This window comes from Mus musculus, chromosome 2 (genome assembly GCF_000001635.26).
Source record: "Mus musculus strain C57BL/6J chromosome 2, GRCm38.p6 C57BL/6J".
Classification (NCBI taxonomy): Eukaryota; Metazoa; Chordata; class Mammalia; order Rodentia; family Muridae; genus Mus; species Mus musculus.
In genome coordinates this window covers 25,662,773-25,689,473 of record NC_000068.7, presented here as the reverse complement: position 1 = coordinate 25,689,473, position 26,701 = coordinate 25,662,773, and the positions used below count along the sequence as shown (strand labels likewise).

At 47.9% G+C, this 26,701-nt stretch overlaps 2 protein-coding genes across 8 annotated transcripts; both read right to left on the bottom strand.

Moving 5' to 3' along the window:
* Nucleotides 1–3,392: 3,392 nt before the first annotated feature.
* Nucleotides 3,393–6,748, bottom strand: Lcn10 (lipocalin 10). Its single transcript, NM_178036.4, has 6 exons — nucleotides 6,587–6,748; nucleotides 5,820–5,959; nucleotides 5,375–5,445; nucleotides 5,071–5,178; nucleotides 4,333–4,431; nucleotides 3,393–3,918 (listed from the first exon to the last, which is right to left on the bottom strand). The coding sequence occupies exons 1-6, from the start codon at nucleotides 6,686–6,688 to the stop codon at nucleotides 3,890–3,892; spliced, it is 549 nt and encodes a 182-aa protein (NP_828875.1). The 5' UTR covers nucleotides 6,689–6,748; the 3' UTR covers nucleotides 3,393–3,889.
* A 1,117-nt stretch (nucleotides 6,749–7,865) lies between these two features.
* On the bottom strand, nucleotides 7,866–12,836 carry Lcn6 (lipocalin 6). 7 transcript variants are annotated; one of them, NM_001276448.1, is made up of 7 exons: nucleotides 12,566–12,688; nucleotides 12,253–12,392; nucleotides 9,347–9,417; nucleotides 8,658–8,768; nucleotides 8,437–8,538; nucleotides 8,198–8,303; nucleotides 7,866–8,021 (listed from the first exon to the last, which is right to left on the bottom strand). In NM_001276448.1, the coding sequence occupies exons 1-7, from the start codon at nucleotides 12,656–12,658 to the stop codon at nucleotides 7,907–7,909; spliced, it is 738 nt and encodes a 245-aa protein (NP_001263377.1). In that variant the 5' UTR covers nucleotides 12,659–12,688; the 3' UTR covers nucleotides 7,866–7,906. The 7 variants fall into 7 exon arrangements, with proteins under 7 accessions (NP_001263377.1, NP_808508.2, XP_006498274.1 ...); NM_177840.4 differs by having other exon boundaries at nucleotides 8,198–8,223; XM_006498211.4 differs by having other exon boundaries at nucleotides 7,875–8,021; nucleotides 8,198–8,321; nucleotides 8,437–8,559; nucleotides 12,566–12,816.
* Between the last annotated feature and the right edge of the window lie 13,865 nt (nucleotides 12,837–26,701).

The window sequence follows — 26,701 nt, the reverse complement described above, 5'->3', positions numbered from 1 at the left end:
ACTTTATATGCCCCAGTACAGGGGAATGCCAGGGCCAAGAAGTGGGAATGGGTGGATAGGGGAGCGGGGCGGGGGGAGGGTATAGGGAACTTTCAGGATAGCATTTGAAATTTGAAATGTATATAAAGAAAATATCTAATAAAAAATTTTAATGACAAAAAAATACTTGGCTGAAGCAGCACAATATGGATTGGTTGCTTGCTCAAATAGGATTTATAGGCACTCTTGATAATCATTATCCTCAAGATAGGTTGATAAAAATTTTAAATGTACATAAGGTTATATTTCCTAATATGACATCTGTACAGCCTCTGTATTGTGGGACTGTGATAGGCAGCCTATTTTGGTTGAATGGGGCTTGCTCCAGTGACCCAATAGAGAAATCTACAAGGGACAGAAAGGAGAGCCATGTTCCCAGAATCAGGTGCCTGTCCATAATTCTGTGACTCAGTCACACAGACAATGTCCCAAGCTTGTGACATTCTAGCTAGACTCCACCCCCACAGTTACCTGGCAACAGCAAGATAGCCCAGCCTACTATAAGAGGGGCTGCTTGGCCCCTCCTCGCTCTCTTTAAACTTTCACCTTTCTTACTCTCTAGCCCTCCTTCTCTCTTTCTCTCTGCCTTTCTACAATAAAGCTCTAAAACCATGACTGTCTCTGATCATCAAGGCCTGCCATGCTTGAACGATGAGATGGGCTTTCTCCTAATGAGCCGCTTTAACCTCCTGCCAGAAGGCCATCCTGTGCTCCAGCCACGTGGAATTGTCCTGGACCCAAAAAGCTGGTAAACAGCACACATACAGTAATGAACTGAAGAACACAGCAGGCAAGTGCCTTACATGAGAGCCACCTAATAAAAACTGTAGATAGCACAAACAGAATCCTGTGTCATTTGACATGATTGGTCACATCACAAAGGACATGATCACCCACCATTGATACTTCTGCCAAAACTGTTTAAGCAAACCCAACCACTAGCGAAGAAGCAGCCAGCAGATCAAGCCTTGGGGCCCATTGGATGGATTCACACTGCAGAGTGTGGAAACCTCTTCATGCCCCAGGTGACAGGATGGCCAATGAGAGCCATCATGTTAAGCAATGGGATCAAACTAACCCCAAATGCAGCTCCGTTCTGCAACACCTCAGTGGAAGATTTGAAAAGAGCAAGCACCATGTGATTTAACTGTGTGTAAAGGCTACTCACAAAGTCCAGACAGCAAACACTCTCAATCATTAGGAAAAAAAAAAACAACTGGCCATGTGCTCATCAGAACATCACCATGGTCTTTGGATGCAGGCAGCAAGGCCTGGAGACATCTGAGAACTTCCTGGGCTGTAGAACTGATTCTTGCTGCAATTTTGCTCATTCTATGTGCCAATATTAGAAGGAGAGAGAGAGAGAGAGAGAGAGAGAGAGAGAGAGAGAGAGAGAGAGAGAGAGAGAGAGAGAGAGAACGCTAGCTCAGTAAAGAAAAGGCATATGACCTGAGTTCTATCCTAAGACCCACATCTCAAAAGGAGAGACGTCTGTGGGCCAGCACTGTTGGGATCTTTTACCCACGTGGTAGGTTCAAAGTCCAATACAGCTACAACACACAGCTCAGCTCCTGTGGTGGAGTTTCTCTGGTGCAGGAAGCCTGAGGAGGGGACTGGAGGAGAGACCCATGTTGGGGGAAAGCAAGTGACATTGGTCATGATGGTGACATGAAAAGCTGAGAACTAACCCAGCAACCAGGCGAGCTGGCTCCACAGGTCTCCAGATGAGGGGCTCCTGCTGTCCCTGCTCCATGTAGTTGAACATGGTTGAGTGGTCAGGGGATAAAGAAGAATGGCCACGGCCACTGTGGAAGTCAGCATGGAGATTCTTAAACACAGAAAACAGAACTACCATCTGGGATCTCCTAGAGACATACCTGAAGGCCTCTAAGTCAGCACACCACAGCAGCATGCGTAGCTCTGTTGATTGCTGCTCCATTTGCAGTAGCCAAGATATAGGCCCAGTTTAGATGCCATCGAGATGAACTGACAGAGGAAATATGGCATGTGTACACAAATGTGGGACACATACACACAATAAAATTTTATTCAGCCATAAACAAGAATGAAATAGTGACATTTGCAGCAAAATAAATGGAAGTAGAGATTATTGTATTAGGCTGAATAAACCAAATCAGAAAGAGAATACAGCATCTTGGCCCTCATAAGCAGAGTCTAGATTTTTTTCTGATTTATATTATCTAGTGTGTGTGTGTGGGTGTGGGTGTGTGTGTATGTGTATGTGCAGCTCTCCTTGTGGCCAGAAGGTGGCGTCAGGTCCTCTGGCGCAGTTACCTGAAGCTGTGAGACACCCAACATGGCTTCTGGGAATTGAATTGAGTCCTCTGGAAGAGCAGCAAGTGCTCTTAACCAGTAAGCCATTTCCCCAGCCCCAAGGTCTAGATTTAAACTCTCTCTCTCTCTCTCTCTCTCTCTCTCTCTGTGTGTGTGTGTGTGTGTGTGTGTGTGTGTGTGTGTGTGTGCGTGTGCGTGTGTGTGTGCGTGTGCATGTGTGTGTGTGTGTGCGTGTGTGTGTGTGTATGTGTGTGATGAGAATAGGAGACCATGAAAATGTAAGTGATAGACAGGGACTGGAGAGATGGCTGAGGGGTTAAGAGGACTGCCTGCTCTTCCAGAGGACCCAGGTTCAATTCCCAACACTCACATGTCAGTTAACAACTGTCTGTCTGCCTGTACGTCTGTCTGTCTGTCTGTAACTCCTATCCCAGAGGATCTGACACCCTCAAAATGAGAGAGAGAGAGAGAGAGACAGAGAGACAGAGAGACAGAGAGACAGAGAGACAGAGAGAGAGAGAGAGAGAGAGAGATCCAGGTTGTGGAATATAGGAATATACATAGCTTGAAAGCCAAAAGTGGGGAACAGTGGAGGGGAGGGCTGGAAAACAAGATGAGGAGGGGTGAATAAGAGCAGAACATAATGATATGACAGCACTTGGCATTTGGAGCACATCTTTAATTCCAGCACTAGGGAGGCAGAGGCAGGCAGATCGCTATAAATTTGAGGCTAGCCTTGTCTACATAGTGAGGTTTGGTTTGGTTTGGTTTGGTTTGGTTTGGTTTGGTTTGGTTTGGTTTGGTTTGGTTTGGTTTTGGCTTTGTTTTTTTTTTTTTGTGACAGAATCTTTCTATGCAGTCCTGGCTATCTTCAAAATCACTCTGTAGACCAGTCTGGCCTTGAACTCACAGAAATCTGTCTGCCTCTGCCTCCCAAGTGCTGGAATTAAAGCCTGAGCCACTACCACCCTGCTAAGTAGTGAGTTCCAAACCAGCAGGACTACATGGTGGGGCCTCACTCAAAACAAACAAACAAAAAACATATGAAAATGAAATCTTTTAAAAGATTTTTATTTTTAATTTTATGTATGTGTGGCAGGTTGTACATGTGTGTGCAGTGGCCACAAAGGCCAGAGAGGCTGTTGGATCCCCTTGAGCTGGAGTTACAGGCGATCGTTTGCCACACAATATGGGTGCTGGGGACTGAATTGAGTCCTCAACAATACACTCTCTAACTACTAAGCCATCTCTAGGCCACAAAATAAAGAAAGCCCTTTTAAAATAAAAGAAGGAAATGGGAGCAGAGTGAGGCTGAAGTCAGTGTTGACCTCCCCAGGGTGAAGTGATGGTGAGACTCAGCCTCCAGTGAAGTCCGGGAACCTGCAGGGCAGGTAGACCGAAGAGAAAGCCATGAGCACAGCCCAGAGGAAGTTTTCTGGGATCGGAAGATGCAAAGGCAGCAACCACGGCTCAGGCTCTCTGCAGCCAGCCAGCCACTGAATGTCCAGGGTCTGGAGGACCTCTCAAGCCAAAGGGCTAAGCAGGAGGCTGGCTGTCAAGGCAGGATCGTATGTGCACAGGAATCTGTGGGCAAGGACAGAGGGGCTGAGAGACCTGGCTGCCACCCTGTCCTGAGTCCACATGAAGATCCTGGCCCCCATCGCCCTGGGTTCTAAAGAGGGTAAAGGTGTGTAGCTTCCATTCTGAGTGTCAGATAGAGTTTATATGCTCTAGGAACCATCACTGTTTGCGTGGAACCCTGCACACCCAATGCTGGCAGGAAGCCTACAGGTTCAGCAGGGAATGAAGATATTTGGGCACCTTCACAGCTGATTTTGCAGACACACGGCCACACACACACACACACACACACACACACACACACACGCATACCACGCACGCGCACACATGCACATGCACACACCCCTCCTGGATGGACCAGCTGTCTTGTGGGACAGAAGGAAAGCAAGAGAATGAAAGCCTGAGGCCATGTGGTACCGTCTTTCGGAAGGATGGTGGCCTGTTTGGTGAGCTGCAGAATATGACATGTGTCCAGAAATTCTCGCAGACTCAGGAAGCTAGAGATGTTCTGTCTGTCTGCAGTTGGAGACAAAATTGGTGCAGCAGGGGTCCCTGGATGACACTTGGAGGGCTGCATCCTGATCTTCCGTGCTCCCTCTCACTGTCATTCTGTTCCTACAGTCTACTGTAGCCCATCCCTGGGCACAGCCAAGCCCACTGCTTGCTAAACACTCCTCTGCTCTGCTCTTTTCACAGATCCCCCTCTGTAGCCCAGGCTTGTGCCCTCCTTTCCATCATGTCACCTCCATCTACCCTCCCTAGTACTTTCCCTAACACTCCCTCGTCCATCAGCTCCAGCCACCCAATCCTAATGCTCCATTTCCCAGAGCTCGGAACTCACACTCCACATCCCTACCTCCGCTTAGGCAACACCCCAACACTCATACATAGGCTGTCTCATACTGCAGCTCCTGCATCTAGACCCCTCCTGGTGAGGGTCTCCAGTCGACTTACCCCACTGCCACCACCTCCAGCCCTACTCACAGCAAGCTCCACTTCTCCAGCCCCTTTCAGACCACCCTTCACCAACCATCCCCCACTCCGGGTTAGCCAGCCTTGTCTTCCCTTCACCCTCCCCCACCTCTATGTCTCTGGTCCCCGAGCACACTCATCATGCCTCTGACACCCAAAGATGATTCTACACATGGTACTCACTGAAAAGCAGCAGGCTCTTGTAGTTGCTGCCTCCACGCCCCAGGCGGAGGTATACCAGGCCGTACGTGTAGTCCGTGGACAGCACATGGAAGCCCTTTACTCCCTTGACTTCAAGAGAAGCGCCAGTGGTCACCGAGGCCTGCCCATCCGTGCCCACCCACAGGATAGAGCCCTCACTGACCTCACTTCCCAGGCCAGGTCATTCAAAGGAATTCAGGCAGCTCTGGAACCACGGCCAGCCTGCTCACCCACCCTGGGTGTCTGGCCGACCTGCTTATTTCCGTGGCGCAGACATCCTACTCACGGGTATTCCTGAACACAGGTCTCTTCCTGTCCTTCTTCAGAGTCACCTCCCTGGACTGGCAGCCCCGAGGCCTGGAGGACAGATACTGTGAGCTGCAGCCAGAGGGCTCTTCTTAACCACTGGCTGCCACTTTCTACAGCCAACTTCTCCCAGTCTACTTGCCCTTTGTCCTTAGATCCCGGGGATGGGAGGTGGAGAGGCAAGATGGCCAGTCTGGAGGAGAATCTTCTCATTTGGGCAAAGGCCTGCCCAGAGCTGAGAGATTCACTCCCAACTCCCTCTCCCTTCCACTCACTATTTCTCCCCAAATCACTCCTTTGGGTTTTAGGGGACAAAGAGGTAGTGGAAGCACCTAACAAGGCTACTCTCAGAACTCCACAGTTTCCGCTTCCCCGGCTAACCTGCAAAGGTGTACCAGGATCACTCCCACATCACACCCGCTCACCTGCTGAAGGCGATGACCACCCTGAGCTGGCCTGTTTTGTGCACCTTGACCACAGATGCCCCCAGCTTCCTCTTGTCTCTAGCCGGTAGGAACCCCTGGGTGTCTGTGGCGATGGCAATAATGTACCAGAAGCCTGAAAACTGTCGAGGCATGGGGGAAGGATAGTGTGAGCTGCTACACCATGATGCCTGTTCAAGCTCCCAGACAGAGCCGGTAAGTGATTCTTTCCCAAGCCCCAGAGCTCATCTGTATCTACAGGGGAGTTCTACCCTGTCCCTGACTAGAATGAAGAGGATCCAGTGCTTGGCTGGTCAGATACCCCAGAGGCTGAAGCCTGGGCTGGGTCCACCCTACCCACCTCAGAGGCCCCTTCCCTCTTGGCCTCCCTGTGACACAAGTACTCAGTCCTTCCATTTGCCCCTGAGCCACTAGCCACCAGCTCGTCCCTGTGGCAAATCCCTTGCTCCTAAGAACTCTGTGACTGTGCTATTCACACTGAGACCCACAGTCCTGCTTCAGGACACATCGACTGCTTGGCTCTGCTGCTCCTCTTACAGCCTCAGCTCCTTTGTGGAGGTGTCTGTGAAGGGTCCCAGGGCTGGGGCCATGGTGGGAGAGAATAGGTAACCAACCTGGCCGGCCTCAACAGCTACCATGCTCTGCCCTCCTGCTGGGGACATTACCTCAGATGGTCTCATAGCTAGAGTTGGTCCTTGCAGTCTTTAACCCTAGCACCTAATAAAAATACCAAGGGGTGTGTGGCTCACCTTGCTCCAGTTGAGAGTCTGGGCCTCCTTAGGGAAAAACTCCTGCGTCCAGGACACCACAGCCAGGGCTAGAGCTATGGATAGGGCCATCTCTAACTTCATCCTTAGCTCGGGCAGGTCAGTTTAAACCTGTATCTCACTGTATCTGTCCTGTTGTAGGGTGGGTGGGTCCTCAAGCTCAGGCTGCTTCGATGGGTGGGGAGGAGGTGGGCAGGTGTGGCTTCAGGCTGTGCCCCTCCTTCTGAGAACTTCAGCAGGGCCATTTTTGGCTGCAGCAGACACTGGCTGCCTGGGAGGCCCCTGAAGATGGACACCTCATTGTTCTCAGAAGCCATATGGAGGCTGCTCCTCATATCCCTCACTACTAAAGGGCTAGAAGTACACACACCTGCATACTACTACAGCCTGGAAGGCCTCACCTACCCCTGGTGCCTTGGGACTCTCATAACCCAGGTGATAGGCAGAAGCCTAGAGTGTCTGAGACGAGCTTCTTGGGCATTTATGCACACAGAACAGCAGGGAGGGAAGCAGTAGCAGCTAGGCATAAGCTTTGGGACTCCCTTCCCAAGGCTATATATAGAGTCTGAGGGGATAGTGATGCTCTTCCAGGGCAGGGAAGAGATGGGGAGGTGCATTCGTGTGTGCACAAGCTTTGACCCCCTTACCCCACCCTACCCACATGTGTTACTTTCTAGTAAATGACATCATTCCACCATTTCCAGACCTGATATCCCATTTGGAATGAGGGCCCACAGACTCAAGCCTTTGAGAGTTCCATGCCACCGCCATCACCCCCACGCCCACTCCCAGCAAGCAGCTAAAGCCATGGGCAGGAAAAGAAGAGCTAGAGCCCTGGCTGTAACTCCCTGCTAGGAAGCTCATGGATAGTGACCTCCCCACTAGACCAACTGTGCATTCTGTGTCTTCCTGCTAGGCAGCCTGTGGATGCTAACCCACTAGGTAGATGCCATCTGTGCTCTCCTACTGTGCAGCACTCAGTTGCCTTCCTGCTCAGAAGGCATGGATGGTTGAAGTCTCATAGTCCAGTGGCTGCCTCAATAATGTCCTGACCTATTCAACAGCTCTTGCCTAGCCAGGCACCTCAGCCTCTGCCATTCCAGGGTCTATAATTTGCCCCCAGTGAAAAACCACCTGCCCCGTCTTCAGGCTCGAGAATTCTAGCAAAGGAATTCTTCAAATTCTTTTGTCTCTGGCTAGCGATGTCCTCTTCCACAGCACAGGGACCACCCCAGCCCCAGAGAAGACACGTTGTGGCAGGTTTACTTGTGAAATCATTTTATTTTGAACCCAAGCAAGAGCCTAGGAGAGCAGCCAATCAGCGCCAGTACCACCAGCCACTGTGCAAAGACCGTGCCTGCCCACCTCCACCAGGATGCCAGGATGCTGTGGTGCTATATCCAGGGTGTGGCACTCACTGAAAACCAGGGCAGGTGTTGGGGTTGAGCTTGTAATAGCCTTTGTCCCCACCTCCCGTCACCTTTCCAGTGGCAGAGCCATGGGCTACACAGGCTTTGAAGATGGTCCACCCAGAGCCCCAGCCTTCTCCTACTCCCCTGGGAGCTGAGAGTGATGCACAGAAAGGTGGCCTACCTGGAGGATCTTGTGTGCACAAGTGACTGTAGAAGAAGCGAGCCAGTTGTGAGAATGGGGCTGTAGCAGTTCCCAGGATCCCACCCACAAGCCTCTGTTGAAGAAACTGTCCAGACAGGCCTGACTGTGACAAGGCACAAATCAAGGAAAGCAGGGGATGTGCCACCACCACCCTGGTCAGCCCTTATGTGCACCAGAGCTTCCTGTGTTTCTCCGAGGCCCATACTAGCAACACTCACGGTCCTTCTGCAGCTGAGCCTGCTGTTGAGACAAGAAGCCCAGCCCCTGGCTCCATTTGGTGAATAGCTGCATGGCTTCGTGGCTAGCCATCTCTGTCCGACCTGGGCAGGAAGGAGCAGCCTCTGAGAGGCGACCAGAGTGTGGCTGTGATCCCTGCCCTTTTCTTTACCCCAATCCCTAGCCAACCTCAGGGTGAGCAATCTTGCCAGACCCCACTTACTGTACAACGACACTGTGTTGAAGACCTCATCCCCAAATTCCAGCTGTGTGAAGACGACAGCGTAGTCTTTGAAGTTAGTGCCCAGTACCCGATAATCCAATATACCCAGAGCTAGAAAGGAAATGGAAGATCTAGGGGTAGCAAGGAAAGTAGGACCATCGTGCCAACCAGGTGTAAAACTGGGGTTGGCCATTAGGATGGAAACAAATAAGACCTTATCCAACCTCAGCAGAGGTCTCAGGCTCTGTCCCCAGGTCCCCTACATTGTGCCAGCAAGAAGCAGTTGTTGGTTGCTAGTTGACAGATGGAGTGTTTGTCCCACTCAGCCTGGGGTGACTAAAGACCAAGTAGGGCTATCCTATTGGAGGAAGAACACTACTAACCAGGTATCCTTCCTTCTGAACCCACAAAAGAGCCCAGAAATCGAGGCTAAGACCCCCCAGGCATCTGGACACACAGGGATGGGGAATTCAGGTCTCAAGGTTCAGGGGCCTCTTTTCCAATGAGGATTGACCCCAAGGTCCTGACTGCTGGATCCTTTAGCTGCCCACAGAGGTGTGCCAAGGGCTCTGGAGCAAAGTGGCCTCCTTTCCATCAGGCCTGGCCCTGTCAACTGCAGTGTGAGAATCCACAGAGGGGCTGGCTTTGCTAGCAATCTGATGGTCAGGACCCAGGAGCGTCAGACTCACAGGGATTCTCAAACACCCATCGGGACTCTTGCTTCAGCAGCTCCACGGTGCTCTGATGACATCCGCCTGGCCTAGGAAAGATGTGAGAAGGGCCTCTCAGAGTCATACCTGGCCCAGCAGAGGGGAAGGCCTCGCCTCTTTCATGGCACCTAGGTTACCCAGAAACCCCACCCTAGGGTCTGAGAAGCACTGGCCATTCCCTTTATTTCCCGAGGGACCCACACTGTCAGGTGCTGAGGACTCGAGAGACATCAGCCTGCAGTTCAGGTGATGAGCCACTATCCAGAACCCCCCATGGTGTCAGACTCTGTGGTGAGAAACCACAGGAAAAGCTCAAGAAGGTCTGCTGGGCAAAACAAGTGGCTTCAAAGATGGCTGGGGGCAAGACACCTGCAGTGGGAGACGATGGGGAAGTTTTGGAGGAGAAGCCAGCCACACGTGCTGCTGCAGCAGACACGGAGGGCGGCACACCTGAAACCCCAGCAACAGCCAGGTAAGCAGAGAGATCAAGGGACAGAGTAGAAAACTTAAAACAAAGAAAATTTACCCAAACATGAAGTGTGAGGCTGCACAGCAGCCTGAGTGTACCTCATGTTTCTAGCCCAGGCCAAATTCTAGGAATATCAGAAAGAGAAAGGAGGCCCTCCCTATATCGTGGCACATAGAACCCTCAAAAGCAGAGGCTGGCATGCATCCAGTGCAAAAATAAAAAACATTTAATAAAAGAAAAGGGTTCCCCCTCAGGCCTGGAGAAAGAGCTCAGCAGTTAAGAGCGCTCACTTGCTGGTCTTTGCAGAGGACACAGCTTTAGTTCCCAATACTCACTCACATGGTGGCTTACAACCATTTGTAACGTCAATACCATGGGATCTGATGATCTTTTCTGACCCCTTTGGGCACCAGGCATGCACATGGAACAGGCATGCAGGCAGGCAAAATGTTCACACACATAAAATATTTTGAAAAAGACCCCCAACATCAAAAAAATCAAAGTGGGAAATATATTTGTAACTAATTTTTTATCACAGACTAATTAATTGCTTAAATTCCCCTTTCCCAAAAACAAGTAAGAAACATTGTAGAGAAACAAATATGCAGAATATTTAAGGGGAGCTCACTAGGAAGGAAGCATAGAAGGCCTATACATATTTAAGCTCCTTGTATCAGGGATACATGTGCTGGGTGGTGAGCCATCTACACCTACACTCCCTGCATGGGAGGCAGAGGCATAGGCCCACCAATTACAGCAGGACAGGTTCTGTAGGGAGATTTCTCAGGGGTCTCCAGTCCTTGGATGGGAGACAGAAAGCACAGAGGAGGTTTCGTTGGCTGGGGAGGGAATGAAGATCCAGTAGGACTGGAATGTCCCCATAGCCTTGTGTAAACTGGATGCTTCTGCCAGTACTGGAGGCAACAAGTAGAGCCTGGTGGGAGGAAGTTTGGTCACTGGAGATGTGTCCTTAAAAGAGAAGTTGAGATGACTCTCTTCTTTCCCTTCTTCCTCTTCTTTCTTCTCTTCTTCTCTCTTTCCCTCCTAGCACCATGAAGTGAGCCGCCTCTTCCATATGTACTAAGCTACCATAGTCTCAAGGCAACAGGGTCAGTGGTAACCAAGGACTGAATTCATGGGCCTATGTAAACCTTCTATCCTTATACATTGTTTATCTTGGGTATTTTGCCGTGGTGATGAAAGTCTGCCTCCTAGAGACAAACTTTTCATTTGGGAAGATGGTGGTGCAGGACACAAGAGTGGTTGCTGTGACACAGGGTGACAAAGTACTTTACAAAGTCGGAGTCACAAAACAAATGCCCTGGCTGGCCAAAACTGGCTGACCAAAACAAGGTGGAAGAAACAAACTCAGATGCCTGCCTTTACGGACTCCGGTTATTAACTTCCCAATACATTTCAAAGAACAACAAACAAAGAACTAATAGAATAGAGGACTCCCCTGAGACCCATTCCACCCTGCACAGGCCCAAGACTGCCCATATGCCTATGAGTGTGTTTTGTTCTGCTGGCCTCACAGGAACCCACCCACCCACTTGTGGTGTCTCAGGTCCTCACTGAGCAGCCAGCCTGCCAAACCAATTGAGCCACATTTAAGAGACATTGAGCCTAGCCTGGCAGTGGTGACAAATGCCTGAAATCCCAGCACTAGGAAGGCAGAGGGAAGTATACCTCTGAGTCCAAGGCCAGTCAGAGCCATCAGTAGAGACTATTTGTTCTACAGAACAAATTCCAGGACAGCCAGGGCTATCTATGCAGAGAAACTGTCTCAAAGAGAAAGAGACAGGCAGACAACGACAGAGAGAGACAGAGATGAAGAAACAGAAAGAGATAGGCACAGAGAGAGATATCACTTCCCCACCACGCCTACCAGGTCCCCCAGGGCTTGCTGTGTGTGTTATTCCACTAGACAAGGACAGCTTGACCCTACAGGCCACTGGCATAAGCCTTGATGACCACCTTCCTGAAGAGACTGATTTTATGACCAACCAGGTGACCCTGAGGACCAAATGCATGAACCAACTTCCATAGGCTCCAGAAGACTCACAGAGGGGCTGCAATGCAGACCAGGGCCAGCCAAGCCATCAAGAACAAAGGAGTATAGAGGCCAGGGACACAGATTCAAGAGGCTGGCAAAAGTTGAATGAGCCAGAATCCGGTAAGAGGAAGTGCCACAGAAGCAGGGTGCATACCACTCTCTCTAGGGAGTCAGGGGAAAGAAGAGAGTGGCCTGGGAGTCCAGGGGGACAGGAAACCTGCTCTGGAGAGCACAGCAGGGTGAGGAACACGGGGTACCTGCCATGCATCCAGGAGCAGCCAAGTAGACAACCCCTGCAGCCCCTCCCTCCGGGGACGGTGCTCCTGCTGGGGAACCTTAGCACAGGGATTACCAACTCACCCATGCCGAGAGGACTCAACTCTCAATTTGTTATCTGGAGTAAGAGTCACCACGACACCTTCCACATTCTTCATGTCCTTCTCCACCATGAAGTCCTTTGCACGGGAGGCCACAGCCAGGACATACCAGGGACCGAGGAGCTAGAGGAAGCATCAGCTAAGACACCTAGCTGTCCTCCCTCAAAGTTCCCTCTGTCGCACAACTCCAACTCCCTCCATCCACACTTTTACAGACTGACTCCTGGGGACCCAAAAGCTTTGTGGCCTCAAAGGTGGGGCCTGGCCCTAGGACCTGCTGCCCAGAAAGCCATTACCTGCTTAGGGTCCAGCCTTCCCAGCCACACTGCCTGCAACCAGGGAATAGAGACCAAAGCAAGAAGAGCAGCAGTCAGAAGGATCACCTTCATTCTCCGAGAGGTACAGGCACACTACAGGATGTCTCCAACCAGGAAACAGCTTATATATCTGAGTGCCTTGGTGTGGGTGGTCACTACCTGTCTTGACATTATCCCAATCTTTCTCAAAGCCAAATTACTCAGGGTGGAGGAGGGCGCTGTTAAACTGTGGTGGCCTTGGTGCCCAGCTCAACCAATGGCAGAGACGAGAGAGACCCAGGAGCCTGTTCTAATCAATAGTACAGTGCCAATTTCATGTCTGTCCACACCTTCTTTCCCTAGAAAGTTTAGGAGTAGCTAGCCACCTTTTCCCCCCAGCTGAGTCTGTTCTTCACCAGCAGGCCAAGTAGGTCAGAGTCAAGTCCAAGTTCTGGCTGGTCAAGTTCAAGTTGTCTGTCCAGAAACTGCTATCTCAGACATCTTTTGTCCCAGTCATTAAATACATAAAAAGCTGCCTCTAAGACTTTTATACATTGCCCACACTGGTCCTCACAACCCTGTGCTTTGATGGCCTATGTCCTTCCACTGGCTCCAGCAGCCAGCCCTGAAGTCAGACTGCTCTGTTCACTCTGTTCCCATGTCTGGATATGTCCATTCTCCATGTATCTCTGGCTAGGTCAAAACTACCTAAGACTACCCACTATCTGATCATCAGAGCTGCTGAGAGCAGAAGTTGTAGGTGGAATGTATCTGGCCCACCATCTTGGAGGGGTTGGGGAAGTGGTAGGGAACTCTGCCTCCAGCCAAGACCTTAGCCTCACACTTCCTGAGATTTGCTCATTTATTCACTCAATCTTTATCAAGATGTTCTGAGTACTTCTGCAGAGCAACAAGATTGTGGACACTCAGCACCCACCACAGAGCAAACTGAAACTTACATTTTACCTCCACACACCCATCCCTAGCATCTCTAGCCTCACTCCAAGCCAGACGTGGAAACATGTGGGTACAATATGTCCGCGGCTTGATTCTCTGTAGAAAAAGAGATCTAATAAAACTCCAAGTCCCTGCTGGGGACAGACTCCTCCAATAAAGGAGAACAGGAATAAATCAGAACTTGTGTAAATGTCAGCTACTTGTTCTGTTTCGCTCAGTAACCCAGTGCCAAGCCTTGATCCAGGGTTAGGATGGCTCCTGATTGCTAACCTCCTAGATTCCTGATAGAAGAAAAATACAAAGTCTTTTGTATTAGGAAAAATTAGGAAGATAATTATTCCAAAATTCCCATTCTAATCTTCATCTCAATGCTGTCGTTTGTTTGTTTGTTTGTTTGTTTGTTTGTTTGTTTGTTGAGACAGAGTTTCTCTGTGAAGCCCTGACTGTCTTAGAACTCACTATGTAGACCAGCTGACTCAGAGATTCGCCTGTCTTTACCTCCTAAATGCTGAGATTAAAGGCATGTGCTACCACTGCCTGGCTCCTGTCAATTATTTTTAAACACACTTTCCAGCTAGAACATATATGCAACCAAATAAGAAGCAGCAGAACTATACTCAACAAAACTGGAAAACCTGGACAAAATGGACAAGTTTCTGGACAGATACCAGGTACCAAAGTTGAATCAGGATCAAGTTGACCTTCTAAACAGTCCCATATCCCCTAAAGAAATAGAAGCAGTTATAAATAGTCTCCCAGCCAAAAAAAGCCCAGGACCAGACGGGTTTAGTGCAGAGTTCTATCAGACCTTCAAAGAAGATCTAATTCCAGTTCTGCACAAACTTTTTCACAAGATAGAAGTAGAAGGTACTCTACCCAACTCATTTTATGAAGCCACTATTACTCTGATACCTAAACCACAGAAAGATCCAACAAAGATAGAGAAATTCAGACCAATTTCTCTTATGAATATCGATGCAAAAATCCTCAATAAAATTCTCGCTAACCGAATCCAAGAATACATTAAAGCAATCATCCATCCTGACCAAGTAGGTTTTATTCCAGGGATGCAGGGATGGTTTAATATACGAAAATCCATCAATGTAATCCACTATATAAACAAACTCAAAGACAAAAACCACATGATCATCTCGTTAGATGCAGAAAAAGCATTTGACAAGATCCAACACCCATTCATGATAAAAGTTCTGGAAAGATCAGGAATTCAAGGCCCATACCTAAACATGATAAAAGCAATCTACAGCAAACCAGTAGCCAACATCAAAGTAAATGGAGAGAAGCTGGAAGCAATCCCACTAAAATCAGGGACTAGACAAGGCTGCCCACTTTCTCCCTACCTTTTCAACGTAGTACTTGAAGTATTAGCCAGAGCAATTCGACAACAAAAGGAGATCAAGGGGATACAAATTGGAAAGGGGGAAGTCAAAATATCACTTTTTGCAGATGATATGATAGTATATATAAGTGACCCTAAAAATTCCACCAGAGAACTCCTAAACCTGATAAACAGCTTCGGTGAAGTAGCTGGATATAAAATTAACTCAAACAAGTCAATGGCCTTTCTCTACACAAAGAATAAACAGGCTGAGAAAGAAATTAGGGAAACAACACCCTTCTCAATAGTCACAAATAATATAAAATATCTCGGCGTAACTCTAACTAAGGAAGTGAAAGATCTGTATGATAAAAACTTCAAGTCTCTGAAGAAAGAAATTAAAGAAGATCTCAGAAGATGGAAAGATCTCCCATGCTCATGGATTGGCAGGATCAACATTGTAAAAATGGCTATCTTGTCAAAAGCAATCTACAGATTCAATGCAATCCCCATCAAAATTCCAACTCAATTCTTCAACGAATTAGAAGGAGCAATTTGCAAATTCATCTGGAATAACAAAAAACCTAGGATAGCAAAAACTCTTCTCAAGGATAAAAGAACCTCTGGTGGAATCACCATGCCTGACCTAAAGCTTTACTACAGAGCAATTGTGGTAAAAACTGCATGGTACTGGTATAGAGACAGACAAGTAGACCAATGGAATAGAATTGAAGACCCAGAAATGAACCCACACACCTATGGTCACTTGATCTTCGACAAGGGAGCTAAAACCATCCAGTGGAAGAAAGACAGCATTTTCAACAATTGGTGCTGGCACAACTGGTTGTTATCATGTAGAAGAATGCGAATCGATCCATACTTATCTCCTTGTACTAAGGTCAAATCTAAATGGATCAAAGAACTTCACATAAAACCAGAGACACTGAAACTTATAGAGGAGAAAGTGGGGAAAAGCCTTGAAGATATGGGCACAGGGGAAAAATTCCTGAACAGAACAGCAATGGCTTGTGCTGTAAGATCGAGAATTGACAAATGGGACCTAATGAAACTCCAAAGTTTCTGCAAGGCAAAAGACACCGTCAATAAGACAAAGAGACCACCAACAGATTGGGAAAGGATCTTTACCTATCCTAAATCAGATAGGGGACTAATATCCAACATATATAAAGAACTCAAGAAGGTGAACTTCAGAAAATCAAATAACCCCATTAAAAAATGGGGCTCAGAACTGAACAAAGAATTCTCACCTGAGGAATACCGAATGGCAGAGAAGCACCTGAAAAAATGTTCAACATCCTTAATCATCAGGGAAATGCAAATCAAAACAACCCTGAGATTCCACCTCACACCAGTCAGAATGTCTAAGATCAAAAATTCAGGTGACAGCAGATGCTGGCGAGGATGTGGAGAAAGAGGAACACTCCTCCATTGTTGGTGGGATTGCAGGCTTGTACAACCACTCTGGAAATCCGTCTGGCGGTTCCTCAGAAAATTGGACATAGTACTACCGGAGGATCCAGCAATACCTCTCCTGGGCATATATCCAGAAAATGCCCCAACTGGTAAGAAGGACACATGCTCCACTATGTTCATAGCAGCCTTATTTATAATAGCCAGAAGCTGGAAAGAACCCAGATGCCCCTCAACAGAGGAATGGATACAGAAAATGTGGTACATCTACACAATGGAGTACTACTCAGCTATTAAAAAGAATGAATTTATGAAATTCCTAGCCAAATGGATGGACCTGGAGGGCATCATCCTGAGTGAGGTAACACATTCACAAAGGAACTCACACAATATGTACTCACTGATAAGTGGATATTAGCCCAAAACCTAGGATACCCAAGATATAAGATACAATTTCCTAAACACATGAAACTCAAGAAAAATGAAGACTGAAGTGTGGACACTATGCCCCTCCTTAGAAGTGGGAACAAAACACCCTTGGAAGGAGTTACAGAGACAAAGTTTGGAGCTGAGATGAAAGGATGGACCATGTAGAGACTGCCATATCCAGGGATCCACCCCATAATCAGCATCCAAACGCTGACACCATTGCATACACTAGCAAGATTTTATCGAAAGGACCCAGATGTAGCTGTCTCTTGTGAGACTATGCCGGGGCCTAGCAAACACAGAAGTGGATGCTCACAGTCAGCTAATGGATGGATCACAGGGCTCCCAATGGAGGAGCTAGAGAAAGTACCCAAGGAGCTAAAGGGATCTGCAACCCTATAGGTGGATCAACATTATGAACTAACCAGTACCCCGGAGCTCTTGACTCTAGCTGCATATGTATCAAAAGATGGCCTAGTCGGCCATCACTGGAAAGAGAGGCCCATTGGACACGCAAACTTTATATGCCCCAGAACAGGGGAACGCCAGGGCCAAAAAGGGGGAGTGAGCGGGTAGGGGAGTGGGGGTGGGTGGGTATGGGGGACTTTTGGTATAGCATTGGAAATGTAAATGAGCTAAATACCTAATAAAAAATGGAAAGGAAAAAAAAAAAAGAAGCAGCAGAAAAAAATAGACAGAAAAAGCAGGCTATGACACTGCCTGGATCCTCCCAGGCAGACTAAACACAGCTCTGAGGATGGTGCAAAGACAAAGAAGACACCTTTGCAAGTTCTCAGAGACCATAACAAGTGGGGTAGGTAGGTATCTGTGGGAGAATTGGAACAGGGTGGATCACTGTAACTGAATTTCTTCACCATCTTATAAAGTTATGCCCTAAAGGAAACTGCAGCCACAGTAGCCATGAAATGTGTTGCCAGGCAGCAAAATGGCACACAATCAATCCCATCTCTCAGGAGGCAGAAGCAGGCTGGATCTGAGTTGAGACCTGAGACCAGCCTGGTCTACAGAGGTTCAGGGCAGCCAAGACTACATGGAGAAACCCTGTCTTAAAAAACCAGAGAGATTTAATCCCAGCACTTGGGAGGCAGAGGCAGGCAGATTTCTGAGTTCGAGGCCAGCCTGGTCTACAGAGTGAGTTCCAGGACAGCCAGGGCTACACAGAGAAACCCTGTCTCAAAAAATCAAAAAACAAAAAACAGAGAAAGAGACAGACAGAGACAGAGAGACAGACAGAGAGAGAGAGAGACAGAGACAGAGACAGACTCAATTAGGGTTTTACTTCTGTGAACAGACACCATGACCAAGGCAACTCTTATAAGGAGAACATTTAATTGGGGAATTGGGACTGGCTTACAGGCTCAGAGGTTCAGTCCATTATCATCAAGATGGGAGCATGGCAGCATCTAGGCAAGCATGGTGCAGGAGGAGCTGAGAGTTCTACATCTTCATCTGAAAGCTGCTAGGAGAAGAGTAGCTTTCTGATAACTAGGATGAGGGTCTTAAAGTCCATGCCCATAGTAACACACCTACTCCAACAAGGCAAAAGAGGATAATGTAGGAAGCCAGAAAGAATGTCCCTTAAGACATGGGGGCACCATCAATTGACCAGGCTGTCATTGATAGCGGGATTTCTCCTAACTAGACCTGACTGGGACTTTAACACAGCAGAAGGTAAGGAGCACCTGAAGGTCTACCACCAGTCTCTGTTGGCAGGTCTCAAGGGGGGGTTACACAATGACCCACAAAAAAAGGTACATGAGGTTAGACAGGAATCAGATGAGTCATCTGCTGCCTTTCTAGAGCAACTCATGGAGGCATTCCACCAGTGCACACCCTATGAGTCCAACAGTGAGGAGCACAAAGCTACTGTGACTGTGGCTTTTATAGACCAGGCTAGTAGAGACATCAGGAAAAAGCTTCAGAGACTAGAGGGACAACAGGATAAGTCACTGAGGGGTTTAGTGCAGGTGGCTGAGAAAGTCTACCATAACAGGGAGACAGGAGGAGAAGGAGCAGAGAAAGAGAAAGGAAGAAAATGAAAGGGAGATGAAAAAAAAAGTGACAGGAAAGGAATTTACAGTTTTGGCTACAGTAGATAGGAAAAGCAGAGACGAGAGACTCCAACCAAAGAGAGACAGAAAACTCCTTGAAAAGGACCAGTGTGCATATTGCAAGGAGGCCAATGGCCTGAGAGAGCCCCAACAAACAGAAGTCAGGGGTGGGAAATCCCAGGCCTTGGAAAAAGCACCCCAAAATGGCAGAGGTGTTAGCCCTGGGTGAAGACAGTGATTAGAGTAGACAGGGTTTGTATCCTCTCCCCAAACACATGGTAACTCTGAGAGAGGAGGGGAATCTCAATTCTTGGTGGACACCGGGGACTCAACACTTGGTCCTCCAAGCCAATGGCCCTGTTTCCAAGAGAAGATCTTAAATCCAAGGAGCCACTGGCACCAAAATGTATTCATGGACTACCCAAAGAACAGTGGATCTAGGGATGGGCTGGGTATCCCATTCATTTACGGTTAACCGAGACTGTCCCTACCCTCTGTTAGGGCAAGACTTCCTCTCTAAGATGGGACTCAGATATGCTTCCTGCCCAAAGGGTCACAAATAACTGGCCCCAAAAGAGAGCCCATACTCATTCTGACCACCCAGTTAGGTGGGGAGTATAAATTATTTGAAACCACCTTTACTCAGAACTAGGACTTGACTTGGTGGCTGGAAACATTTCCTGTCAGCCTGAGTGGAAGTGGTGGGGATGAGTAAAGTAAAATGTCATCCCCCTGTGGTGGTAGAAGTCAAGGCACAGGTTACCCCAGAGTCTCTCAGACAATACCCTATGTCTCCAGAGGCACGAGAAGGAATTAAGCCACACATCTCCAGGCTCGTCCAGCTTGGGGTGTTGCTAAGTGCCATTTGGCCTGGAACACACCACTCCTGCCACTTAAGAAGCTGGGCACTAACGATTCCCGCCCAGTCCAGGACTTGCAAGAGATAAACCGCTGAGTGGCTGACATTCACCCTACTGTGCCAAACCCCTATGCTCTGTTGAGTTCTTTGCCACCTTCCAGAATTTGGTACCCAGTCTTAAACTTGAAAGATGCTTTCTTCTGCCTGCCCTTGACCCCCCAAAGTCAAGAATACTTCGAGTTTGAATGGAAAGACTTTTCTGATTGACCCCCTCTGGGAGCCAAGGCTACCTGGTTTACAGACAAGAGCCATTTTCTCCATGAAGGTCAGAGACAAGCAGGTGCTGCCGTAGTGGACAGCACAAATGTCATCTGGGCTGAACCTCTACCAAAGCCTTGGAACTGGGGCTGGCAAGAAAATTAGCATCTACATGGATAGCAGGTGTGCCTTTGCCACAGCCCAAGTCAATGGAGCTATACACCAAGAAAGAGGACTGCTCACATCAAAGGGAAAGAAATTTTTAAAAACAAGCAGAAAATCTTGGAGCTCTTGGATGCCCCGATGAAGCTGGCAACTGTGAGTATTATTCATTGCTCAGGACATCAGGAGGGAAGAGATTCTGGCCCAGGGCAATAACCTGGCAGATCAATTGTCTCGAGAAGTGGCTACGCAGGAGCCTATCCTGGTTATGGACCTGCAAGAGGCACCTGCTGGGGAATAGGAATAGGACTAAGGGATAACATCACTTAAAATATACTGAAGAAGAAAGGACTCAGATTGCTAGCCACCCTAACTACTATTACCTAGAGAAGGAAGGGCAATGTCATACATAAGAAGGAAACACTATACTCCCCAGAAAGCAAGCAAAAGACTTACTAGGCCAAATAAACAGCTGGACTCATTTAGGGGATAAAAAGCTTGTCCAAGCAGTTAAGGGATCTGAAGTATATATAGTGGATCTCAGGTTTTGGGCCAGAGAGAGCAGTGTATGGTATGCCAGCAAGTGAATGCTTATGCAGCCAAGAGTAAACAGGGCAAAAGACCTAGGGGAGAGCCTGGAGTTTATTGGGAGGTCGATTTTACAGAGGTTAAGACAGGAAAATATGGTCATAAATACCTTCTAGTGTTTGTGGATACTCTCTCTGGATGGGCTGAGGCTTTCCTCACCAAGCAGGAAACAGCTACTGTGGTAGCCATTTCTTCTAGATATTAGAAGAAATTATCTACAGGTTCAGAGTGCCCAAGGTAATTGGATCAGACAACGGTCCTGCTTTTGTCTCTAAGGTAAATCAGGGATTGGCAGAGATATTGGGGACTAATTGGAAGCCCCATTGTCCATGCCATCCCCAGAGCTCAGGGCAGGTAGAGAGAATGAACAGAACCCCTACAAGAGACCTTAACTAAATTGTCCTTGGAGACTGGGGCTGACTGGGTGGTGATCCTTCCCTTGGCTCTGTTCTGAGCCCGGAACACCCACGTGACCTCTCTCTCTCTCTCTTTTTTTTTTGTGGGTGGGGGGGGGGTTTCAAGACAGGGTTTCTCTGTGTAGCTCTGGCTGTCCTGGAACTCACTTTGTAGTCCAGGCTGGCCTCAAACTCGGAAATCCACCTGCCTCTGCCTCCCAAGTGCTGGGATTAAAGGCATGCACCACCACTGTCCGGCAACGTGACCTCTTTTGAGATCCTGTATGGAACCCCCATTCCCTTGACCCCGGCTCTTGACCCCCTCACCCCCAGAGTGACTTTTCAGGCTGACAAGGATCATATAGCTCGATTGCAAGCTTTCCAGAGCAGCCACCAGCAATTGTGGCCTACACTTAGTGCCCTGTATAAAACAGGTACCCCAGAGGTTCCACATGAGTACCAAGTTGGAGATCAGGTATATGTTAAGAGACGTCATGCTGAAAACTTGAAAGCAAAGTGGAAAAGACCGTTCCTGGTGTTGTTGACCACCCCAACCTCCGTTAAAGTGGATGGAGCTCATGTAACTCACGTCAGACCAGCACCTGCACCTGATGCCAACTGGATAGCAGCCAGACACCTGAGCAACTTCCTCAAGCTCAAGATCACCCACCCTTCTGCAAAGCCAGGGAAACCATGAGATGCCTATGGTGTATCTTCCTTCCCACTGAGCCTCAGCACCCCCCACAACCCTACCAAAGTAACTTGAGAAGTACTCTCAGCCACTGGGGATGTAGCTTGGTCCACTACAGAGGAACATCTGCCTTGTATCTGGTGGCCAGACCTTGTCTTTGATCTCTGTAAGTTAGCGGTGAGCATTGACTCCTGGGATATCTCTACTCTAGCGACACAGGGGGAGGGATTACCTGAACGTAGGGGAAGAGGGACCTGTGAATCTAAACCATGTCCCAGAAGCGGCCTTGGAGGGTGGGGTTTAGGGTGTGGATACCCAAAGTTGAGGGGTGTCCTGCGAGAAACCTCCATATATGTGTGCCTCCGAAATGGGAGAAGCCAACAGCAGGGTCATCAGTGTTGGGGGGGGGGGGTCACCATTTCTTCTGTGCTACCTGGGGGTGTGAAACATTGGGAAGCACATCCTGGAGACCATTCCGGGGGTAGTAAAGGATTCGATGGCCAAGGCAAGAGAAGGGCTAGGCAAGCGATACAAAGAAAGAGAACAGAGTCAGGGCTAGTTTGGAGTCTTGGCTTAACTCCTCCCCTTGGTTAACCACCTTCATATCTACCTTGTTAGGACCCCTAATTGTTCTCCTGCTATTGTTGACCTTTGGACCCTACATATTGAACAAACTTATATCCTTCATAAAAGAGAGAATAGGAGCAGTACAGCTGGTGGTCCTGCACCAACAATATGAGACCCTGAGGACAGGACCTGAAAAATATGAGCTAGTTACCTAAGACCCCTGACTGTAGCTCCAGGATTGGATCTTGGAAAAAGGGGGGAATGAGAGGCTCTAAGGACTTTTTCCAATCCCACACCCTCCTTACAGCTTCTCCCTCCCTCCTGGGGTCAAAGCTAGGCCAAGTTCCATTTTCCACACAAAAGATCATTCTTGAGTAAAAATTCTCATAAGGTACTGCTGACAGTCACCTGACCCTCTGGAAAGTCCCATGTAGAGTTCAGATGTGTGCCATGTTTGCTAGCCAATAGACTTAAAGGTCAATATGCTTAGACAATAACCTTTAACTGTAACCTTGCTGATGTAACATGTGCCCTTAAAAAGAATAAAAGTATAAAAGTAACAGTCATTTGGGGTCTCCTTCTAGTAACTCGCTTTGAGGCACTAATTGAAGGTTGACCCCAATGTGCCAGAAAATAAAGTTCTTGTTTTTGCATCAATCTGCATCTCGGGGTCTCACTTGGGGGCATCTCGAAGTAAGTTCCACTGACCAAGTATCGGAGTCTTACAAAATGAACCAATTCAAGCCGGGTTGGATTAGAAGATATTAAATGCAGGTTTACTGGGCAGCTGCTCTTTGGCAAGTTCAGTGGCCCCAAGGACAGAGACCAGGAAAGTCACCATGGGGCGGGAAGAGGGGGAAGAGAAAGAGAGAAAGACCGGGTGTGCAGAGAGAGAAGAGAAGGGAAGGGAAGGGAGGGGAGGAGAGGGAGGAGGAGGAGGAGGAGGAGGAGGAGGAGGAGGAGGAGGAGGAGGAGGAGGAGGAGGAATTTTAGACAGTGTCTCCTGGACCTAAAACACCAGATCTTCCTGCCTCAGCCTCTTGAGGGCTAGGATTACAGACATGTGCCACTATTCGTGGCTCAGGAAGGGAAATGTTTTATAGGATTCAAATATTATCTTGAACAAGGCAAAGACTTTACAGGGCTCAGATATTCTTAGCTATAGGGTTGGTATAGGCTGGGATCAGTCAGACTTAGTTCACATTCCACCAGTGTTATCTAGAAGTCACAAAACTGCCAGGTCAGTCACAGAAGTTAATAGTAAATGGTTATTGAAGGGAACAAAATAGCCTGAGATCATGTGTGTCTGTGCATCTGTGTGTGTGTGTGTGTGTGTGTGTGTGTGTGTGTGTGTGTGTGTGTGTGTGTATGAGTTAGTTTGTGTGTGTGTGTGTGTCTGTATGTGTGAGTTTGTGTGTGTGTGTGTGTGATATGTGTATGTGTCACAGTACTCTAGTGGAGGTTAGGAGTTACTTTTCTGGAGTCAGTTCTCCCCTTTTGAAAAGACTCTAGCTAGCCTAAGCATGGCAGACACGGCTTTGGCAGCCTTTCCCTTCTCCCTTCATTCCGTGTGCCTTGTTAAACTGTTGGATTACATTCCTAAAGCTAGCCACTAAGGTCTAGTCATCTCTCCAGTCCCCAAATACCTCATACTAAAATGGGGTTTCTAATTTTACTTTTATAAACTGTCATTTGCCTATGGGCCGTATTTGTCTCTCTATCCAGAGGCTGTCCTTTGTTCCTGCCCCCCAACAGCCTCCCTTCCCTCCCCTTCTCCCTTATCCTTGTCCTCTGCCTCCTGTCTTTGTCTCTTATTCTGGCCCTTTGTCCCTCTGGGACAAATAGATCTCCTTTGTCCTAAGAACTTGATCTTGGGATATCCCGAGCTAAGACTGTTCCCTGCACCTTCCACTGGGGCTGCTGGGGACCAAATTCAGGTCATCAAGCTTTTGCAGCAAGCACTTTTACCCAGTGGTCCATCTTACTGGCCAAGTCCACACGTTCTTAAACTTGGATATGACTTATTAGAGATTCTCAGTTCTGAATTGTCCTGCCTGCCTGGGAGGTAAGACATCTGCATCCGCATGTGCTGCGTGCTCTTGACTTTTGCTATTGCCTCCAAAGTACTGGCTTGGCCATGCCGAATGAGATATCCCCACATGTGATTTTTATGTTTGTTTCTTTATTCTGTTCATTTTCCCTAAGTGTTGGGAGTCTCTAAATTAATGTTCTCATCAAGTTTAGGAGTAACTTGATATTTTATAACTTTATAAAATATTTTTATCTATATAAAATTTATAATTTGGTATTATTCTAAACTTTAAGATACTGTGGTGACTAACTTTGTCAACATAATTAGATTAATGAATGCCTTGGGCCTTGGTAAGGCACACCTCTGGGGTGTGTCCCACAGAGGTTTAACTGAAGAGGAAAGTCCTGCTTTAACTGTAAGTCATCACACTGGGGTCTCATGGACTGAATACAAAGAAGGAAAGGGAGAAGCCATTGCTGGCATCCCACAGTGAGTTCCAGCTGCCTGCTCTCACTGCCGTGAACTCTGCCATGCTTTCTCTTGTATGTCTCCGACAGGGCCCTCGCAGGTCAGAAGTCAACATACGTCGGGGTTTTTTTCCTTTGGTTGGTTTTTTTGTTTTGTTTGTTTGTCTTGGTCAGGTATTTGGTCACTTACTGTTAGTTACTGAAAAGTAACTAACTCAGACACTGTTGATTCAAATATGTTTCTACACACCTCCTGCTCTTCTGTTTGACGGCTGCTTTGTATGTGCATGCTTACAGAGGGCACAGGGTGACATCAGGTGACTCAGACAGCATCTGCTTTTGTTTTAAAAAGGGTTGCTCATTGATGCGTCTAAAGAACTTGGCCAGCTCTTACCCAGGGGACCTCTGAAATAACCTCAGCCCTCTCACCTCTCTCCCTCAGACTGGGACACTGATGTCCATCTGTCCAACCTGATGCAACGTCCATCCGGCGACCATTCAGCTCTGATTGTTCCTTGTAGATCTTTGTTCAAGTCCTGCATTGCACTCTGCTCCTCTCCCTGCTTGCTGGTTATTTGTTCATTTATTCAGAAATCCTTTCTTTTTACTGTGCCGTGATTTCCCCTTTTCCTTTAACCTGCTCATATCCCTTCATCAGATCTTCCTGTTCTGAATCCAACTGTGGTTCTTCTCAGAATCAGACTTTACTAACCACTCCCTTTTTTCTCCCATAGATCCTACTTTTCCATTTGTGTATGGAGTAACTATTCTGTGAAGCATGGTTAATAATGCATTATAACATCTCTACCTATAGCCAACAACTGGAGAGAGGGCTCAGTAGTTAACAGCATTAGCTGCTCTTCCTAAGAACCTAGGTTCACTTGCAACACCCACATAGTAGCCCATAACCAACTGTGACTCCAGTTCCAGGGGATCCAATGCCCTCTTCTGGCCTCCTTGGGCACTGCATGCATGTGGTGCATGGACAACATGCAGGCAAAACACCGTACACATAAAAATACTTTAAAAATAAATGAAAGCCCTACTAGGAACAACTAGATAGTAAAAACCCCTGCATTCTGATACTCTGCAAGACATACTTTGTTAGTAACTGGGTTCAACAGTGGAGTCCAGTTCTGACCCTCCTGCCATTGTGTTAGGATATCCGGATTCTTGGCACGGGAGCTAATGTGGAAACAGGAAGATGGACGATACAGTGTTCTTTACCCACTTCCATGTCCATCAGCCAGGGAGAGAGCCCTAACCTGGAAGTGGACTTTCTTGTGTTTGTGTGTGAGTTACTGTGTACATTCATATGGAGGTCAAAGGTCAACAACACACATCTTCCTCATTCAGTATCCACCTTATCTTTTGATACAAGGATTCTAACTGAACTGAAAGCCCAATAACTTGACTAAATAGATTGGCCAACAAGGCCCAGGGATCCTACTGTGTCCACCTCCCCAGCATGGGTTAAAGGGGGTTAGATCCAGTTCTGAATGTTTGCATGGTAAGCATTTTACTGACTGAGCCACGTCCCCAGCCCTGAAAATGAATTTGCTGGCCCATAACTTGAGACCAAGCCCCAACCCTGTGCAATGATTTACTGTGGCTGGAGTCTACAGTAGGGCACCTGTTATGAGTCAAAGCAGACTAAATCTAGCAAGGAGTCCGGTCACGGGCTAAACTCTGGGCCTTGGTGTGGGTGTGGACCAGAAGCTCTGAGGGAGGGCACAGTGCTCCCCAGCACCCTTGGCGTATCAGAACTTGACCTCCGGTTGCCTCCTCTGTGGTTTCTCCAGCACTTGGTTCCGGGTTAAAGGAGGGTGAGGGAGCTTTCCTTTTGTGGACCACTGTGATGTCTCACTCAGATGTCTGAGTATTAGTAACAT

Coding starts and splice junctions, on each gene's coding strand:
- Lcn10 (NM_178036.4), bottom strand. CDS start 6,688: ATGAAGTTAGAGATGGCCCTATCCATAGCTCTAGCCCTGGCTGTGGTG. Junction 5,960..6,586: donor AGACTCTCAACTGGAGCAAG/GTGAGCCACACA, acceptor ATGCCTCGACAG/TTTTCAGGCTTCTGGTACAT. Junction 5,179..5,374: donor ACCTGTGTTCAGGAATACCC/GTGAGTAGGATG, acceptor CTTCTCTTGAAG/TCAAGGGAGTAAAGGGCTTC.
- Lcn6 (XM_006498211.4), bottom strand. CDS start 12,658: ATGAAGGTGATCCTTCTGACTGCTGCTCTTCTTGCTTTGGTCTCTATT. Junction 8,769..9,346: donor ATGGGTGTTTGAGAATCCCT/GTGAGTCTGACG, acceptor TTTCCTTTCTAG/CTCTGGGTATATTGGATTAT. Junction 8,022..8,197: donor GTGCACACAAGATCCTCCAG/GTAGGCCACCTT, acceptor CCTGGTTTTCAG/TGAGTGCCACACCCTGGATA.